Source organism: Pan paniscus, chromosome 9 (genome assembly GCF_029289425.2).
Source record: "Pan paniscus chromosome 9, NHGRI_mPanPan1-v2.0_pri, whole genome shotgun sequence".
NCBI lineage: Eukaryota > Metazoa > Chordata > Mammalia > Primates > Hominidae > Pan > Pan paniscus.
Window position 1 is genome coordinate 71,332,270 of NC_073258.2, and position 19,995 is coordinate 71,352,264.

Sequence of the window (19,995 nt, forward strand, 5' to 3'; positions counted from 1 at the left end):
AGTTTCCAGAAGTACACAACGTGTTTTCTTCTCTTGATATTTCACATACCTCGGGTAAGCATGGCATCTAAAGCTCTCGTCATCGTGTGCTCTTCTCCTGATGGTGTTGACCACCCGGTGTTAACAGGGAATGGTTATTCTGTACGGGCATCTGAACTGAAAAGTGAGAAGAGCGAACTTTGCCTCCTCGGCCCCTTCTCTGTGCCTGTGGCTTATGCGTGTGCCCCTCTCCTCTTTGTCACTGCTTCCCTTGCCCTGGATGTGGTTGGTGCACTGGGGTCACCTTAGACCACAGGAAATGTCTGGTTAACACACGAAGAGATGGAAACGCTCGCAGCCACGCCGCAAACGGTTAGTCACGCCCCACAGCCTGCACTCCTCCCGGCGCGTTTTCCACTTAAGACCGTCCGGGTTCTTTGCCTTTTTGTTGAAAACAAAATGTTGTTTTCCATTCAGTCGTTCCAGATAAGTATTTCCTTTAGTTATTAGTTGAAATGTGTAAGTAGAATTTGTATTTTATTTTAGATTTTTTCCAGGAACTTCAAGTTGTTAGACTCTGTCTTTTAGAATAGCTTTAATCTAGCTCTCCTTTTGGAGAGATCTCAGTTGAGCCTCCCTGTGACTGACCGTGTGGCCCTTTCTCCTTCCATGAATGTGCTTGGCATGGAGAGAGTCTGCTCCTTGCATGAGAAGTTGAAATTGTTGGTTTTGCATGAGTTTTGCATGATGCTTTGATAGTCTGAACTTTTTCACTAAGTGAAGCTGCATCTTCCCTGCAGAGTTGCGTTGCCTGCATTACCGAGCTCACCAATACTAATAGTTATGTTCTTTTGCATTCCTAACCACGTAACCCCAGGAAGATGAGGAGGGAAGCTGGGCTCAGGTTGGAGTCTTTCTCTAATATATTCTTCACTACATGTACAGCAGCAAAAAGCAATTGGAGTATGAAAACTTGTGTAATCTACTTTTTTTGATGTTTATAGCATCTTAGTTTATTTGGAGTACAGGATTGTTAATGATTTGAAAGCACTGGTCAAGCAAAACATAGCATCAAAGAGTACGTCTCATGGACAATTTTGAACATTTCTCATATGGTGCCATGGCAGTTATTTTTAATTAATATAGATTGCTTTGTTTAACATATGATCTTGTATACAAAGTCTTGTGGCTTAGGCAGCTTCTGAGATTATGTATGTAATTTCCTGGTAGGGTAATGTTATTACAAGATATACTGATAGGGAAATTGTGCTCTAATAAATTTCCAAACACAAAAATTGGCATAATGACTTTTCCTCTGTGTCTTTGTGTTGATTTTTTACTAAATACTATCCTAATACTATGTCCACTTAAAGATTTTCTTACTAATGGAATCCTAAGGAATTAAGCCTCTTCTTGAGTACTGTATATTTGAATTTTCAGCTTCTCAATTCTTTAACTCACCAAAAACTCTATCCCAACTGTTTTGCATTCTGTATGTTCAGACAGCTTGCCGAAATGTCATGCGACGCCACTGGCCTTCTGTGGTCAGAGTGTATGTCTCAGTGGCACATTGCAGCCATGAGGCATGGACAGGCAGTTCTAGAGGCTTTCCCGAATGGACTGTATTTGAGGGCTTCAGAATAATCATTATATATCTGAAAAGAATCAAAAGGATTTTAAATAATAATTTTCCTGATTACGAGGTGATGGTTGAAGCAGCTGTTTCCTTCTCTTGGTACTCCTAAAATCTAGCTCATTAGACTGTCCCCCCACCTTTTTTTATTTTTATTTTTTATTTGTATTTTTTAACAAAATAGAGTAGCTATAATGTGATTCTGTGGGCTTTTTTCTCTCTTGATTTAAGCATTCTGTGCCTCTCCTCCAGATAAATAACCTCATTGTTTAACTTGTTAGATATCCCTTTATAGGACCAATAATGACCATAAATGAATTATACAGGGTACATTTCATAATTAAATTTCAGTATATTTTCCACCAAGGAGCAGAACTTGGTTAATACTTCAGTATGAAATTGCCTGAGTCAGGGACAGGAAGTGTAAATTAAATAAGCTTAACCTTGCTCTTTGCGGTGGAAATATAAACAAGACTGAGCTGTGGTGATGACTCCAGAACTAGCCGACATGCAGTCTAGTGGAAGCTCGTATCACTTTTCCCTCCTTCCTCCTTCCTGTCTTCCAGATGGGACTGCCACCTGCTGCCAAGGGCAGTACACAGTGGCCAGCTCTTAAACCAGGGAGAACTTTGAGCTGCGCCGAGACACTAGGGGAGGAAGACATCAAGGCGTGGTCAAAACCATTTATACCTCATTTAACAAAATTAGTAAGAGTGCTGGCTGCGTGGAGCATCTATGAGCAGGACACCCATGGTCCCCCCGTCATGGAGCTCCCATTTTATGGAGTTCATAAGACTGGGTTGTACTTGTGGCTGTTTCAGTGCTGGGAGTAAACACTGTGCAGTGGGTGTCTCTTCTAGTTCAGATGTTCTCTGGACTGACATCACCTGGTATGTTTTTTTTTTCCAGAAGGCTGCTAAGGCAGTCCAGGAGAAGAGGTGGGTCTCCCTGGGATGGAGCCTGATCCTTCTGGGAGTTCATGTTATAGGCCACTTCAGGAGTCTGAGCAGAGCATATAATGAGGAAACAGAAACAAGTAGGGTTCTGCTTCCATGCAGTTTTCTATTTAGACAATTCCTTTGTTTAATTTCCCCATTTAAGAATACATAATCAGCAAGCAAGAGAATAATACCAGATATCCCTGCTACATGTATCAGGCCTAGGCCAGGTGCGGTGGCTCACACCTGTAATCCCAGCACTTTGGGAGGCTGAGGCAGGTGGATCGCTTTCAGCCCAGGAGTTCAAAACCAGCCTGGGCAATGTGGGGAAACCCTGTCTACAAAAAATATAAAAATTAGCCAGGTATTGGTGGCTTGAGACTGTAGTCCCAGCTGTTTGGGAGGCTTAGGCTGGAAAATCGCTTGAGCCCGGAAAGTGGACGTTACAGTGAGCCGAGATCATGCCACTACACTCCAGCCTGGGTGACAGAGCGAGACCCTGTCTCTAAATAAATAAATAAATATCAGGCCTGTAAGGGTAAGGTTTAGAAGAGTGAATCAAGCATGGTGATGCTGTTATGTAGCTGATAATTACCCAAAAATGTTTGGCGTATTTCTCTCTTTTTAGAGAAGGTAGTGAAGCATTTTTTTCTAGTAGAATTTAAACATTCTTTGTTTAAATTTGAGAATTTGAGTTATTGCTTAACTTAAATTTAGAATTTGAGTTATTGCTTCTAGTTTGGACCAAATAACAAATGATACTGGAAGCCATAGTTTCAAGACCAACATGGTGTTAGTTGAGAGTCACTACAAAGATACCATAAGGTAGCTATGACTGGTGACCATAACTTAGTCTTCCTCAGCTGCAGACTTCAGGTACCTCGGGTACCTTCCTTCGATATGTGTGTGTATAGAATGTGTTCTTTTTCATTGTACACATTTTGCATGCATTCTGTTAGATTTATCCCTGAGGATTTTGCAGGTTTTGATGCCACTGTAAATGGTACTTTTTAAATTTCAATTTTCAGTTCATTGCTAGTATTTAGAAATATAGTTCATTTTTATAAATTGGCCTTGTATCCTGCAACTTTGCTTAAACCCACTTATTCTGATAGCTATTTTGTAGATTCCTTTTCTACACTGATAATTTTGTCATCTTCAAATAAAGACAATTTTATTTCTTTTGCAATTTATGTGCTTTTTATTTCTCTTTCTTGACCTCTTACAGTGACTGGGATTTCCAGTACAGTGTAGAATGAAAGTGATGAGAGTGGACATCCTTCATTTGTTCCTTATCTTAGGAGAAACACATTCAGTCTTTTTTTTTTTTTTTTTTTTTTAAAGAGACAGGGTCTCACCATGTTGCCCAGGCTGTTCTCAAACTCCTGACCTCAAGTGACCCGCCCACCTCTGCCTCCCGTAGTGCTGGGATTATAGGCATGAGCCACCATGCCCAGCTGAGCAGTCTTTTACATTAAGTATGATGTTCACTGTAGGGTTTTTGTAAATGCCTTTTATCCAGTTGAGGCACTTTTCTTACATTTCCGGAATGCTTGGAGTTCCATAAATGATGACAAATCTTGTCAAATGCTTTTTCTGCATCTTTTGAGATGATATGGTTTTTTTTCAATCTCTTCATATGGTGAGTTTCATTGATTTTTCTTTTCAAATGTTGGATCAACTTATGTTTCTAGAATAATAAGCCATACTTGTCATGATATCTTATTGTTTTAATATGTTGTTGACTTGGCAATATTTTGTTACATATTTTTGGATCTGCCTGAGGGCTATTGATCTATAGTTTTGTTACATCTTTGGTTTTGCTCTCAGGATGATGCTGGCCTCATAGAATGAGATGAGGTGTTTCAAACTTTTTTGGAACACTTCGTGTAGAATCGTGGTTATTTATTTATTTTTGTTGATAAATGTTTGGTAGAATTCACCAGTGAAGCTATCTTGGGTAGAGATTTTCTTTTTTGTATGTTAGAAGATTTATGATTACAGCTTCAGGTTCTAATAGAGATACGTGTTACCTGTTTCTGAGAAGCTTTGGTAGTTTATCTTTTAAGAAATTTGTCCATTTCATCTAAGTTGCTTAAAATTGTTCACAGTATTCCCTTATTCTTTCAATGTCTGTTGAATCTGTATTGATGTCCCCTCTTTGTTGTCATTTTGTGTTTGTTTTTGAGACAAGGTCTCGCTGTGTTGCCCAGGCTGGTCTCAGACACCTGGACTCAAGCCATCCTCCTGCTTCAGCCTCCTGAGTAGCTGAAGTTACCGACATGGCCACCATGCCTGGCTGCCCTCTTTTACTCTTTTTTTTTTTTTTTCTTTTTTTGAGATGGAGCCTCGCTCTGCTGCCCAGGCTGGAGTGCAGTGGCTCAATCTCAGCTCACTGCACCTCCGCCTCCCGGTTCAAGCAATTTTCATGCCTCAGCCTCCCAAGTAGCTGGGATTACAGGCACGTGCCACCATGCCTAGCTAATTTTTGTACTTTTAGTAGAGAAGAGGTTTCGCCATGTTGGCCAGGCTGGTCCCCTCTTTCATTCTTGATAGTGGTGATTTATATCTTCTGTTTTGTCTTATCTAGTCCGGCTAGGGTTTGTTAATTTGATTGATATTTATGAAGTACTAGATTTTCATTTCACTGGTTTATTTGCTGTTATTTTTCTGTTTTCTGTTTCATTGATTTCTGCTTTTTTACCTTGTTCCTTCTGCTTGCTGTGGATTTCATTTGTTCTTCTAGTTTAAGTTTTAATTTTTTTTAATTTTGAGACAGAGTCTCGCTCTATCTCCCAGGCTGGAGTGCAGTGGCATGATCTCGGCTCACTGCAACCTCCACCTCCTGGGTTCAAGCCATTCTCCTGCCTCAGCCTCCTGAGTAGCTGGAACTGCAGGCATGCACCACCATGCCCAGCTAATTTTTGTATCTTTAGTAGAGATGGGATTTCACTATGTTGGTGAGGCTGGTGTTGAACTCCTGACCAAAGGTGATCTGCCTGCCTCGGCCTCCCAGAGTGCTAGGATTACAGGTGTGAGCCACCGCACCAGGCTAGTTTAAGTTTTTAAAAGCAGACTCTTGGATCACTGATTTTCGAGGTCTTTCTGCATTGATAATCCTTTGTCATGATTTTTGCTCTCAAGGTATTGTTTTAACTGTTTCCCACAATTTTTGAATTTTTAAAAAATTTTCTTTAAATTAAAAATATTTTCTGGTGGGGCGCAGTGGCTCACGCCTGTAATCCTAGCAGTTTGGGAGGCCAAGGTGGGTGGTGGATCACTTGAGGTCAGGAGTTTGAGACCAGTCTGCCCAACATGGTGAAACCCCGTCTGTACTAAAAATACAAAAATAAGGTGGGTGTGGTGGCTTGTGCTTGTAATCCCAGATACTCGGGAGGCTGAGGCCGGAGAATGACTTGAACCCTGGAGGCGAGGTTGCAGTGATCCGAGGTCGTGCTACTGCACTCCAGCCTGGGCGACAGAGGGAGCAATTTCCCCTTGTAATTTCTTGCTGTGAATTATTTAGAAGTATGCTAATTTTTAAATATTTAGTAGGGGGTTCTAGATAGCTTTTTATTATTGATTTCTAATTTCTGTTGAAGTCAAGAGAATGTACCTTGATTTCAGTCTCTTTAAGTATGTTGAGATTTGTCTGTCTTCGAGAATATACTATACAGGCATTAAAAGCATATATATTCTGTTGTTGGGTGGCATGTTCTATATTCTGTTGTTGGGTAGAGAGTTCTATATTCTGTTGTTTGGTGGTGTGTTCTATATTCTGTTGTTGGGTGGCATGTTCTATATTCTGTTGTTGGGTGGCATGTTCTATATTCTGTTGGGTGGATTGTTCTATATTCCGTTGTTGGGTGGATTGTTGTATATTCTGTTGTTGGGTGGTGTGTTCTATATTCTGTTGTTGGGTGGCGTGTTCTGTCTTCTGTTGTTGGGTGGCGTGTTCTATCTTCTGTTGTTGGGTGGCGTGTTCTATATTCTGTTTTTGGGTGGATTGTATATTCTGTTGTTGGGTGGATTGTTCTATCTTCTGTTGTTGGGTGGAGTGTTCTATATTCTGTTGTTGGGTGGAATGTTGTATATTCTGTTGTTGGGTGGATTGTTCTATCTTCTGTTGTTGGGTGGAGTGTTCTATATTCTGTTGTTGGGTGGAATGTTGTATATTCTGTTGTTGGGTGGATTGTTCTATATTCTGTTGTTGGGTGGTGTGTTTTATATTCTGTTGTTAGGTAGCGTGTTGTATATTCTGTTGTTGGGTGGCGTGTTCTATATTTTGTTGATGGCGTGTTCTATATTCTGTTGTTGGGTGGATTGTTCTGTCTTCTGTTGTTGGGTGGCGTGTTCTATATTCTGTTGTTGGGTGGATTGTTGTATATTCTGTTGTTGGGTGGCGTGTTCTATATTCTGTTGTTGGGTGGATTGTTCTATCTTCTGTTGTTGGGTGGCGTGTTGTATATTCTGTTGTTGGGTGGCGTTTCTAAATTCCGTTGTTGGGTGGATTGTTCTATATTCTGTTTTTGGGTGGATTGTTCTATATTCTGTTGTTGGTGTAGTGTTCTATATTCTGTTGTTGGGTGGCGTGTTCTATATTCTGTTGTTGGGTGGCGTGTTCTGTATTCCGTTGTTGGGTGGATTGTTCTATATTCTGTTGTTGGGTGGATTGTTCTGTATTCCGTTGTTGGTGTAGTGTTCTATATTCTGTTGTTGGTGTAGTGTTCTATATTCTGTTGTTGGTGCAGTGTTCTATATTCTGTTGTTGGTGCAGTGTTCTATATTCTGTTGTTGGGTGGCGTGTTCTGTATTCCGTTGTTGGGTGGATTGTTCTATATTCTGTTGTTGGTGTAGTGTTCTATATTCTGTTGTTGGTGGAGTGTTCTACATTCTTGTTGTTGGGTGGCATGTTCTATATTCTATTGTTGGGTGGATTGTTCTATATTCCGTTGTTGGTGTAGTGTTCTATATTGTGTTGTTGGGTGGATGTTCTATATTCCGTTGTTGGATGGCATGTTCTATCTTCCATTATTGGGTGGATTGTTCTGTATTCTGTTGTTGGGTGGCATGTTCTATATTCTGTTGTTGGGTGGCATGTTCTATCTTCTGTTGTTGGGTGGCGTGTTCTATCTTCTGTTGTTGGGTGGCGTGTTCTGTATTCTGTTGTTGGGTGGCATGTTCTATCTTCTGTTGTTGGGTGGCGTGTTCTATCTTCTGTTGTTGCGCGGCATGTTCTGTATTCTGTTGTTGGGTGGATTGTTCTATATTCTGTTGTTGGGTGGCGTGTTCTGTATTCTGTTGTTGGGTGGCGTGTCCTATCTTCTGTTGTTGGGTGGAGTGGTCTATCTTCTGTTGTTGGGTGGAGTGTTCTGTATTCTGTTGTGTGGAATGTTGTATATTCTGTTGTTGGGTGGATTGTTGTATATTCTCTTGTTCGATGGCGTGTTTTATATTCTGTTGTTGAGTGGCGTGTTGTATATTCTGTTGTTGGGTGGTGTGTTCTATATTCTGTTGTTGGGTGGATTGTTCTATATTCTGTTGTTGGGTGGCCTGTTCTATCTTCTGTTGTTGCGTGGCGTGTTCTATCTTCTGTTGTTGGGTGGATTGTTCTATATTCTGTTGTTGGGTGGCTTGTTCTGTATTCTGTTGTTGGGTGGCGTGTTCTGTATTCTGTTGTTGGTGGAGTGTTCTATCTTCTGTTGTTGGGTAGATTGTTCTATATTCTCTTGTTGGGTGACGTGTTCTATATTCCGTTGTTGGATTGTGTGTTGTATATTCCGTTGTTGGGTGGTGTGTTCTGTATTCTGTTGTTGGTGGCGTGTTCTATATTCTGTTGTTGGGTGGAGTGTTGCATATTCTGTTGTTGGGTGGTGTGTTCTGTATTCTGTTGTTGGGTGGATTGTTCTATATTCCGTTGTTGGTGGCGTGTTCTATATTCTGTTGTTGGGTGGAGTGTTGCATATTCTGTTGTTGGGTGGCGTGTTCTATATTCTGTTGTTGGGTGGCGTGTTCTATATTCTGGTGTTGGGTGGCATTTTCTATATTCTGGTGTTGGGTGGCGTGTTCTATATTCTGTTGTTGGGTGGCGTGTTCTATATTCTTTTGTTGGTGGAGTGTTCTATATTCTGTTGTTGGGTGGAGTGTTGTATATTCTGTTGTTGGGTGGCGTGTTGTATATTCTGTTATTGGGTGGTGTGTTCTATAATCTCTTGCTGGGTAGAGTGTTCTATATTCTGTTGTTGGGTGGCGTGTTCTGTATTCTGTTGTTGGTGGGGTGTTCTATATTCTGTTGTTGGTGGAGTGTTCTGTATTCTGTTGGGTGGAGTGTTCTATCTTCTGTTGGGTGGAGTGTTCTGCTGTTGTTGGGTGGCATGTTGTATATTCTGTTGTTGGGTGGCGTGTTGTATATTCTGTTGGTGTAGTGTTCTATATTCTGTTGTTGGGTAGTGTGTTCTATATTCTCTTGTTGGGTGGTGCGTTCTATATTCTGTTGCTGGGTGGATTGTTGTATATTCTGTTGGGTGGAGTGTTCTATCTTCCATTGTTAGGTGAAGTGTTCTATATTCTTTTGTTGAGTGGAGCATTCTATCTTCTGTTGTTGGGTGGAGTGTTCTATCCTCTTGTTGGGTGGAGCATTCTATCCTCTGTTGTTGGGTGGAGGGTTCTGTCTTCTGTTGTTAGGTGGCGTGTTCTATATTCTGTTGTTGGGTGGATTGTTCTATCTTCTGTTGTTGGATGGCTGTTCTATCTTCTGTTGTTGGGTGGATGGATTGTTCTGTATTCTCTTGGGTGGCGTGTTCTATCTTCCGTTGTTGGGTGGAGCGTTCTATCTTCTGTTGGGTGGCGCATTCTATATTCTGTTGTTGGGTGGCGTGTTCTGTATTCTGTTGTTGGGTGGAGTGTTCTATCTTCTGTTGTTGGATGGCATGTTCTGTCTTCTGTTGTTGGGTGGATTGTTCTATCTTCTGTTGTTGGATGGCATGTTCTATCTTCTGTTGTTGGGTGGATGGATTGTTCTGTATTCTGTTGGGTGGCGTGTTCTATCTTCTGTTGTTGGGTGGAGCGTTCTATCTTCTGTTGTTGGGTGGAGCGTTCTATCTTCTGTTGGGTGGAGCGTTCTATCTTCTGTTGTTGGGTGGAGCGTTCTATCTTCTGTTGGGTGGCACGTTCTGTATTGTGTTGTTGGGTGGCGTGTTCTGTATTCTGTTGTTGGGTGGCCTGTTCTGTATTCTGTTGTTGGGTGGCGTGTTCTATATTCTGTTGTTGGGTGGCATGTTCTGTATTCTGTTGTTGGGTGGCGTGTTCTATATTCTGTTGGGTGGCGTGTTCTATATTCTGTTGTTGGGTGGTGTGTTCTATATTCTGTTGTTGGTGGCGTGTTCTACTGTTGTTGGGTGGAGTGTTCTGTCTTCTGTTGTTGGGTGGCATGTTCTATCCTCTGTTGTTGGGTGGAGTGTTCTGTATTCTTTCGTTGGGTAGATTGTTCTATATTCTCTTGTTGGGTGGCATGTTATATTTTCTGTTGTTGGGTGGCGTGTTCTATATTCTGTTGTTGGGTTGCATGTTCTATATTCCATTGTTGGGTGGCATGTTCTATATTCTGTTGTTGGTGGCGTGTTCTATATTCTGTTGTTTGTGGAGTGTTCTATATTCTGTCGTTTGTGGCGTGTTTTATATTCTGTTGGGTGGTGTGTTCTGTATTGTTGGGTGGCGTGTTCTATATTCTGTTGTTGGTGGCATGTTCTGTATTCTCTTGCTGGGTAGGGTGTTCTATATTCTGTTGTTGGGTAGAGTGTTCTATATTCTGTTGTTGGGTGGATTGTTCTATATTCTGTTGTTGAGTGGCGTGTTCTATGTTCTCTTGTTGGGTGGCGTGTTCTGTATTCTCTTGTTGGGTGGCGTGTTCTATCTTCTGTTGTTGGGCGGCGTGTTCTACATTCCGTTGTTGGGTGGAGTGTTCTATATTCTTTTGTTGGGTGGTGTGTTCTATGAAACATCAGGTCAAGTTTGTTAAGGGTTGTTAGTTTAGGTTTTCTATATTCTTAATTTTTTTCTTTTTTTGCTTGTTCATCAGTTGCTATGAGAAAGAAGTGTTGAATTTTTTCAACTATAATTGTGAATTTGCCTGTTTCCCCATTTAGTCCTGTTGGTTGTTGCTTTATCTCTTCTCTAAAACTATATTTTAACTGACTTTTACTGATTTTGAAATGGATTTTTTCTTTAGGAAAACAAAGTGTTAAAATGTAAACCAACCAGAGATAATTTTAGTGAGCAGTGTTGAATTGAGCCTTCAAACTTGTTCATGAGTCGTGATCAATCTTTGTCACATTATTATACTAAAAACTATCTCAGAGAGGAAATTTATAGCCAGTTACAGTTTTTTTGTAGTTTGATTTAAAAGTTAAATTTATCACAACGAATCATATATTTTTAATGTTACTATTCCTGTTGTATAAAAATTTTACTAACAAATTTAAAAGGTGAGAAGAAGAGATCAAATTATTTTGCAATTATAAAATTATCATTAGTTTAGCCTTTGAGAATATAGGTAATAGATTAAAAATTCATTTTAAAAATGATATAAACTACTTTTGAGACTTCCTCCGTAACTGACCTTTTCCATTTATGAAAAGCAGACACTCGCCTATGGGGACATGAACCACGAGTGGATCGGCAACGAGTGGCTCCCCAGCCTGGGCCTCCCCCAGTACCGCAGCTACTTCATGGAGTGCCTTGTAGACGCCAGGATGCTGGACCACTTGACCAAGAAAGACCTTCGAGGGCAGCTGAAAATGGTCGACAGTTTTCACAGGTAACTTAATGGAGATAGCTCTTAATAATTCGCTAAGATTTTTCACTGTTATCATCTCTAAATCATCTCTCTTTTCTTCCAAATAGAAACAGTTTCCAGTGTGGAATTATGTGCCTGAGAAGGTTAAATTATGACCGGAAAGAACTGGAAAGAAAAAGAGAAGAAAGTCAGAGTGAAATAAAAGGTTAGTACATGACATTTAATTGATTCGGTTTACTCCTACTTGCTGGTGTGTTTGGAGCCTCAGTGACTTCCTATTTTTCAAAAAATCAAGAAAGGCTAAATTTAAGTGGAGAAAACTAACTAGTCTAGTGTCATTGCAGAGGAGGGCTGGATGAAGTTGAGTGCTTTTGAGATTCTCTTCCACAGCTAGAGAACTGTTCCCTGTGTTCTCACACATCAGTCTGGAGGTTAAATGTCTCCGGCTAGTCGTTTCCTGTGAGTTGAGAGTTTTCCTTTGGTCATGCCCTGTGTACTCCTTCACTCCGAAATGCTGTTCCACACTGTTAGATAACAACAGAGCAAAGCTCACTTGATGATTCAAGTGTGAGAAATATGACTGGGGGCTTATCCAAGGGGTTCAGGAGAACAGGAGAGCGCCGTGTAGTTCTGCTCCCGGAGGGGAAGGAGAGGCAGCGTCCGCATTTCAGCTGGTCCTTGAAGAAGGAGGAGAAGCTGCTTAGGGTAAGGAAAAGGCATTTCAGTTGGAAAACACAGGCCAGGGAGGCGTTAGAGGATGTGAGACATTCATCCAGAAGACGTGGAGTTGGTTCTCTTCTCCGTTGGGGAGTCCCTCACTCCGTACTCAAATTTATTTGTTTGTTTGTTTGTTTATTTATTTAATTTATTTTGAGACAGGGTCTTGCTCTGTAGCCCAGGCTAGGCTGGAGTGCAGTGGTGTGATCACAGCTCACTATAGCCTTGAACTCCTGGGCTCAAGTGCTCTTCCTGCCTTAGCCTCCCTAGTAGCTCCTGGGAGTACAGGTGTGCTCCACCATGCCTGGAATTTTTTTTTTTTTTTTTTTTTTTTTTTTTTTTTTTTTTTTTTGTAGAGACAGGGTCTCGCTATGTTGCCTAGGCTGATCTCGAACTTTTGGGCTCAGGCGATCCTCCTACCTTGGCCTTCCAAAGTGTTGGGATTACAGGTGTGAGCCACCACACCCAGTCAGAATTTGCTTTTAAAATTAGACAGTAAACATTAAGCTCAGAGTAATGACTCCCAGAATTCCTGGAATGCAAGGAAGTCACCAATAACAATAATGATAAGAAGAGGCCAGTCTTACTAACAGTGAGTAGGTGCCAGGTGGTGTTCTAAGTACTCAGGGGTTGCTTTCTTTCATCTTTACCTTAGCCCTGTCAGTCTAAGTGCTGTTTTCATCCCCACTTTATACTAAGAAAGAAACTAAGGATAAAAATATGGTTGGGAGATGGCCCAGTTGAAGGGAAGTTTACTTGTGATTGAGTTAATGTGAATCAGGAGAAAAGTCGTAAGTCGACATTTATACAGTGTGTGTATATGTATGGACTTTTATCCAGAAAAGGGCATTGGCAATGAAATATGTCCATCTGTTTTGTTTTCTGTATCTATTTTACATCTTTTTCCAATAGACAAAGATCTTTGGAAGTGTCTTTGGAAGTGATTGGTGATCATCTGCATATATTTTTAGAGTGGCTATTTTTAGATCTAATAGAGCAAATTGAATAATTTGTTAATTTGCATAAGATATTGTGGCCAGGCATGGTAGCTCATGCCTGTAATCTCAGCACTTTGGGAGGCCAAGGCAGGAGTATTGTCTGAGCCCATGAGTTCAAGACCAGCCTGGGCAACATAGTGAGACCCTGTCAGTACAAAAAAATTAGCTGAGCTTCGTGACACATGCCTGTAGTTCCAGCTCCTCAGGAGGCTGAGGTGGGAAAAATCACTTGAGCCCAGGAGGTTGAGGCTGCAGTGAGCTATGATGGTACCAGGCTGTATCCAGCCTGGGTGACAGAGCAGGACATTGTCAAGAAAAAGAGAGAGAGGAAAAAAAAAGATTTTCTGCAAAGTCTCTAATGTGCTGGATGATATTGTTAAGTTTCTCTCATTTTAAAATGAGACAAAGACTTCGAGATTAGAAATGAGAGGTTTCTGTTGAATTGAGCAAAGTGTTCATATTATTATGGAGCCAGCTCCATCCGTGATGAAGTATTTCAGAAGACTCTCCAGTCTGTGTGTGAAGCATGTTTATACATGTTAGGTATTCAAGTTCTTGCAGTCCTCTGGCTTCTGATCCCTGGATCCTCATCATCTTCTTTTCTCTAGAAATAATAACTTCATTCCTCTCGTGCTCACTGGAAGGATGAGTTCTAATGGGAGAGTCTCCCTGAGAGTGGAGCAGGGCCAGGACACCATTGTCTCAGTGCAGCAAATGGTTGTCTATTTAGCAGTGTCTCCCAGCACTTTTCTCAGGAGCCGAAGGATTAGGAACCATGGTAGGAATCTTTCTCCTGCATTACAGGGTACATGTGATAAAGATGGCTTTCTGAAGCCACTTTTATAATTGTCTTTATTCTTTTGCAGACGTGCTTGTTTGGAGCAATGATCGAGTGATTCGCTGGATCCTGTCAATTGGCCTTAAAGAATATGCAAACAATCTTATAGAGAGTGGTGTTCACGGAGCACTTCTGGCCTTAGATGAAACCTTCGACTTCAGTGCACTGGCACTGCTGTTACAGATCCCGACGCAGAACACACAGGTGACGCCAAACCTGTCTGTGTCTGCACTCATTGTTCAGTTGGCACCCTGATTATAGACAGCTAGTTATTCGAATAGAAAGAAAACTTTAAAAAAAAAAACAAAAAACCTCGGACAACTAGTTTTTGGTGTTTTTTTTTTTTTTTTTTGGTCTATTGTCTTTCCCTTTTCTGTTGGAAGCATGAGAGTCCTGCAATAAACCAGATAAGGACGATCTTTCATTCCAGCCCATGTGCCTGATCAGAAGAGTGACATATATTTAGTTCTTACATGGAAAGAGAAGTGTTTTTAGGTGTGCCACATGAAGATTTTATTAATTTTGTTTTTATGGGTAATTGCCTTATGCCATTCTTTTTGACTCATGGGCTCATTTGAAAAACAGGGAACTTTTATTCCTCTACAGAACATTGAATATGCCAGGCAAGGTGGCTCATGCCCACAATCCCAACACTTTGGGAGGCCCAGGTAGGCAGATTGCTTGAGTCCCCAGGAGTTCGAGACCAGCCTGGCCATCATGGTGAAGCTCTGTCTCTACAAAAAAATACAAAAAAATTAGGCGGGTGTGGTGGCACATGCCTGTAGTCCCAGCTACTTGGGAGGCCAAGGCAGGGAGATTGCTTGGCCTGGGAAGTGGAGGTTGTGATGAGCTCTGATTGCGCCACTGCACTCCAGCCCGAGTGACAGAGTGAGACCCCCATCCCAAAGAAAAAGGAAAAAAAAAACAAAAAAAAAAACATTGAATATCTTTGGCCAATACCCCTGACCAACCCACACAGCACACCCTTGTTAATATGACTCCAAGGATCATGGATCCCTTTCTGCAAAAGCCCATCCATTGAATCCACATTAGATGCCCTGATTTAAAATATTATTATGGTTCAATGTAGTCATAGCAGTGAGGGAGTTGTTTTTTTGTTTGTTTTGAGACGGAGTTTCGCTATTGTTGCCCAGGCTGGAGTGCAATGGTGCAATCTTGGCTCACTGCACCCTCTGTCTCCCAGGTTCAAGTGATTTTCCTGCCTCAGCCTCCCAAGTAGCTGAGATTATCGGCACACGCCACCGTGCCCGGCTTATTTTTGTATTTTTAGTAGAGATGGGATTTCACCATGTTGGCCAAGCTGGTCTCAAACTCCTGATCTCAAGTGATCTGCCTGTCTCGGCCTCCCAAAGTACTGGGATTACAGGCATGAGCCACCACACCCAGGCCCTAATTTTTGTATTTTTAGTAGAGACGGGGTTTTACCATGTTGCCCAGGCTGGTCTTGAACTCCTGACCTCAGGTGGTCTGTCCGCCTTGGCGTCCGAAAGTGTTGGAATTACAGGCGTGAGCCACCAGACCCAGCCAGCAGTGAGGGAGTTTAAGTCTTGGTTTAAAAAACAATTACGATGCTAACACCCTTCAAATTAGATTTGATGAAAGTTTTATTTGTTTTTCTTTGGTTATTTCAGGCCCGTGCTGTCTTGGAAAGAGAATTTAACAACCTTTTGGTCATGGGGACTGATAGAAGGTTTGATGAAGTAAGTTTTTGGCCTAATGTTCTTTAAATGTCTGAAATGTGTGTAAATGTTTAAATGTGTGTGAAATGTAAGCTGTTATTATTATTATACTTGGGACATCATGTAGCTAGGCAGTCTCTCTGGATGTTAGAAGTCAGGCTTTGCTCTTATACATTTATTCACAAATGAGCCTTTAAAAACTAATACCTGGGCCGGGCATGGCGGCTCGCGCCTGTAATCCCAGCACTTTCGGAGGCTGAGGCGGGCGGATCACCAGAGGTCAGGAGTTTAAGACCAGCCTGGCCAACATGGTGAAACCCCATCTCTACTAAAAAACACAAAAATTAGCCGGGCGTTGTGGTAGGTGCCTATAATCGCAGCTACTTGGGAGGCTGAGGCTGGAGAATCGCTTAAACCTGGGAGGTGGAGGTTGCAGTGAGCTGAGATCGCACCACTGCACTCCAGCCTGGGCGACAGAGAGAAACTCCATCTCAAAAAGAAACCCCCTCCCTGCAAAAAAAAAACCCACAAAAGTAATACCTTCAAGAAGGTAGTTTTGTTTTTATTTTTGCTATTTAATTTTTGACATCCCTCAAAAATGGTTTTCACATCATAAAACATTGGTTGCAGCTTAGGAACAGAGTCTGTAAGTTGGGTTTTGGGGACCAGTAGGTATCCTACCCCAGTCCAGAGTGTACCCCCATACTCCTGTGCATGGGTGGGGTGGCATGTTTCAGAAGTATATTAAAAACACAAAATGTTAATTTCCCCTTAAAACCATGACTCATTTGTTCCACACGATTAGGAGTCTCTTAATTGGACCTTAAGAAAAGTTGAGTTTGACAGAGAGAATAGAAGACCACCTCTAAAGATGAAGCACTTGTTGCTATATCCTGGCATAAGATAAAATTGTTTCTAGTTAAAAATTGTTTGTAGAGCTGCGTGTGGTAGGGGCACACCTGTAGTTCCAGCTACTTAGGAGGCTGCGGTGGGAGGATGGCTTGAGCCCAGGAGTTTGAGGTTACAGTGAGCTATAATCACACCACTGCATTCCAGCCTGGGCAACAGATCTAGACTCTGTCTGTAAAAAAATAAATAAAAATGAAAAATAAACTTTTTAAGATAAAAAAAAACGTATTACGTAGCAAGAAAGTGATTCCTGCGAGGTGTAAGAAGTAGAACATGATGCTGGGGAGAAGGAGCACATCCTCATGGCCCAGCACCGACCTCACTTCACCAGCTGAGGCCCAGCCGGACCATCACCATGCCCCATTTCACGCTGAAGTTCCAGGTTGGGCAATATATTGTGTGGTCATCAAGAAGGGATTAAATACATGTGGACAATAATACATTCTCGAGTTCAGCAGTCATTTTAAAGGACATGTAACTTTACATCTCTGACCTTTATTTTTTAAATGAATCTTGTTTTTTGTTCCTTAATTTACCAGGATGATGATAAAAGCTTTAGGAGAGCACCTTCATGGAGAAAAAAGTTTAGACCAAAGGACATTCGTGGCTTAGCTGCTGGGTCAGCAGAGACTCTCCCTGCAAACTTCCGGGTGACTTCTTCTATGTCTTCCCCCTCTATGCAGCCAAAGAAGATGCAGATGGACGGTATGTGATGGGTCACACTAACCTGTCACTTGTTGGGAGCATGAGCAGCTTTCTGTCTGGAACATTAATAATGATCTAAAACGGCCTATTTAATATGTTACAAGGCACTTGAGTATGGTTGCATGTCCAAATATAAATGTTTTTAAATTAACTCTAACATTTGTTTATAAAAGTTTAACCATAATAATAGAATTTTTAAAACACGCTTGTCTGGTTGAATCTTAGCATATTTTTCCAACTAATAAAGCTCAGTATTCGTCTGTGTTCTCAGAGAGAGACTGAGGCATACTTGTAAATATGTGTCTGTGACAGGCCGTGCTAGAAAGCTCTTTCAGGAAATAGTAGTGTAGTAGTAGCTTCCAAACCACATAATTTACTGCTGTCCACACCAGAGAAAATAACTGAGTACAGTTTTAAGAACACACAGTTTCCAGCTTGTGTGAGCTCTGCCTATGCTTTCTGCCCTCCCTGCTGCTGCTGTTCCGTGCAGTCACATGTCTACCCATTAGAGGGCAGGGAAGGGAGGAAGGTGAACCTCCAAGAAGTCCCCAGTGGAGCGAGGCAGCTATTGACTATACCAGCCAGAGAGAGAGCATCACTGCCATGATTTCACATGCAGTTTGGGATTTTCCCTTAGACGGCCACTTTGATTTGAGGTTAACAGTTGACCATGGCTTCCTTACAGGTCTCTCAACTCTGCCCTTGTACTCATCTAATGAAAGGCAGTGCACAGGTTGAAGAGCCAGGCTGCCTAGGTTTGACTCCAGCTCTGCCACTAGGAGGTGCATGACCCTGAACAAGTCATTTAACTACCCTGGCCTCGGTCTCCCCATCTGTAAAATGGTCGTCATGGTAGTGTCTTCCTCATAGAGTAGTTGCGATGATTGATTGCCTCATTCATTAAGCTGGTGAAGTTCTGAGCCCGTGTCAGTGGGGGCTGTTTGGCAGCCCCTGTGCTACACACAGGTCACTCATGCTCACTTCTGAGGCCAGTGAGCAGACTGGAGGAAAGGAAGTGGCATTAAAAACTGTGCTAATCCTTGAGGCCAGGAGTTTGAGACCAGCCTGACCAACATGGCGAAACCCCGTCTCTACAAAAAAAAAATACAAAAATTAGCCAGGTGTGGTGGCACATGCTTGTAATCCCAGCTACTTGGGAGGCTAAGGCACAAGAATCATTTGGACCTGGGAGGCAGAGGGTGCAGCGAGCCGAGATTGTGCCGCTGCACTGCAGCCTTGATGACAGACTGAGACTCTGTCTCAAAAAAAAAAAAAAAAAAAATTTTTTAAGTGCTAATTAGGGGCCAAGCATGGTGGCTTATGCCAGTAATCCTAGCACTTTGATAGGCTGAGAGGCAGGAGAATCACTTGAGCTGAAGTTTGAGACTAGCCTGGGCAACACAGTGAGACCCCATCTCTACAAAAAAAAAAATAATAATTGAAAACTGTGCGAATGGGGTTTTTGCCAATTTTTTTTGTCATCAGTCCCTCCCGTACGTAGGTTCATAAATTTTGTTCTCTATCACCTGTATAAAAATAAAAAGAAAAGTACATTTATATAAAACCTTAGTTAAGCTGGACGCTTTGGGTGAGAATAGCTTACTTTGTGGCATTTTTAGTAAAAAGCTGTATTATTTATTTATTGTTTGCCAGAATTTGATAATATACTCGAGGGGGAAAACCCAGTATATCTTTTAACTAGGAACTTTTTACAAATTAGCATTTTTCTTCCAAGAGTCATGCATATAATTCTTAGAAAGCAGAACTGTGACTTGGCCTTCAGCTCAAGCTCTGTCACCTGGAGTCCACGAGTGCTTTCTTGTTTTACTTGTGGCTTCAATTTCAGTTTTCCTTCTGATAAATCACATCTCCCTTGTTAAATGTTAACAGGAATATTAAGAATGAGAGTTTGGATGGATGAAAAGTAAACCTAGGCCGGGCGCGGTGGCTCACGCCTGTAATCCCAGCACTTTGGGAGGCCGAGGTGGGTGGATCAGCTGAGGTCAGGAGTTCGAGACCAGCCTGGCCAACGTGGTGAGACCAGCCTGGCCAACGTGGTGAAACCCTGTCTCTAGTAAAAATACAAAAATATTGGCCGGGCTCGGTGGCTCACGCCTGTAATCCCAGCACTTTGGGAGGCCAAGGCGGGAGGATCACGAGGTCAGGAGATCAAGACCATCCTGGCTAACACGGTGAAACTCCATCTCTACTAAAAATACAAAAAAAAAAAAAAAAAATTAGCTGGGCACGGTGGCAGGCGCCTGTAGTACCAGCTACTCGGGAGGCTGGGGCAGGAGAATGGCATGAACCCAGGAGGCGGAGCTTGTGGTGAGCCAAGATCACACCACTGCACTCCAGCCTGGGCGACAGAGCAGGACTGTCTCAAAAGAAAAAATTTGCCAGGCATGGTGACACATGCCAATAATCCCAGCTACTTAGGAGGCTGAGGCAGGAGAATGGCTTGAACCTGGGAGGCAGAGGTTGCAGTGAGCCGAAATCATGCCACTGTACTCCAGTCTGGGCGACAAGAGCAAAACTGTCTCAAAAAAAAAAAAAGTAAACCTAAAAGGTATAGGGAATTTATTATAAAGAAGACTTTTTACCCTTACATTAAATAACTCAGGCACAAGCCTGCTAAAGGGATTATTATTATTGAGACAGGGTCTCACTCTGTTGCCCAGGTTGGAGTGCAGTGGCTCAGTCTCGGCTTACTGCAACCTCAGCCTCCCAAGTAGCTGGGACCACAGGTGTGCACCACCATGCCTTGCTAATTTTTTGAATTTT

General features: G+C 42.0%; 1 protein-coding gene across 22 annotated transcripts in view; it reads left to right on the forward strand.

The window, feature by feature from the left end:
* The window catches only part of PPFIA1 (PTPRF interacting protein alpha 1), a 117,830-nt gene that overhangs the window by 94,409 nt on the left and 3,426 nt on the right, over positions 1 to 19,995 (forward strand). For 8 of the 22 annotated variants that reach the window (XM_034933254.4, XM_055093705.2, XM_063608631.1 and 5 more), the window contains 5 exons: positions 11,190 to 11,365; positions 11,452 to 11,549; positions 13,926 to 14,101; positions 15,550 to 15,618; positions 17,046 to 17,211. In XM_034933254.4, coding sequence (XP_034789145.1) covers positions 11,190 to 11,365; positions 11,452 to 11,549; positions 13,926 to 14,101; positions 15,550 to 15,618; positions 17,046 to 17,211 — 685 coding nt within the window. Of the gene's footprint in view, positions 1 to 288; positions 352 to 856; positions 884 to 11,186; positions 11,366 to 11,451; positions 11,550 to 13,925; positions 14,102 to 15,549; positions 15,619 to 17,045; positions 17,212 to 19,995 lie in introns of all 22 variants that reach the window. The other 14 variants (XM_063608628.1, XM_055093707.2, XM_055093710.2 and 11 more) reach the window with 4 other exon arrangements.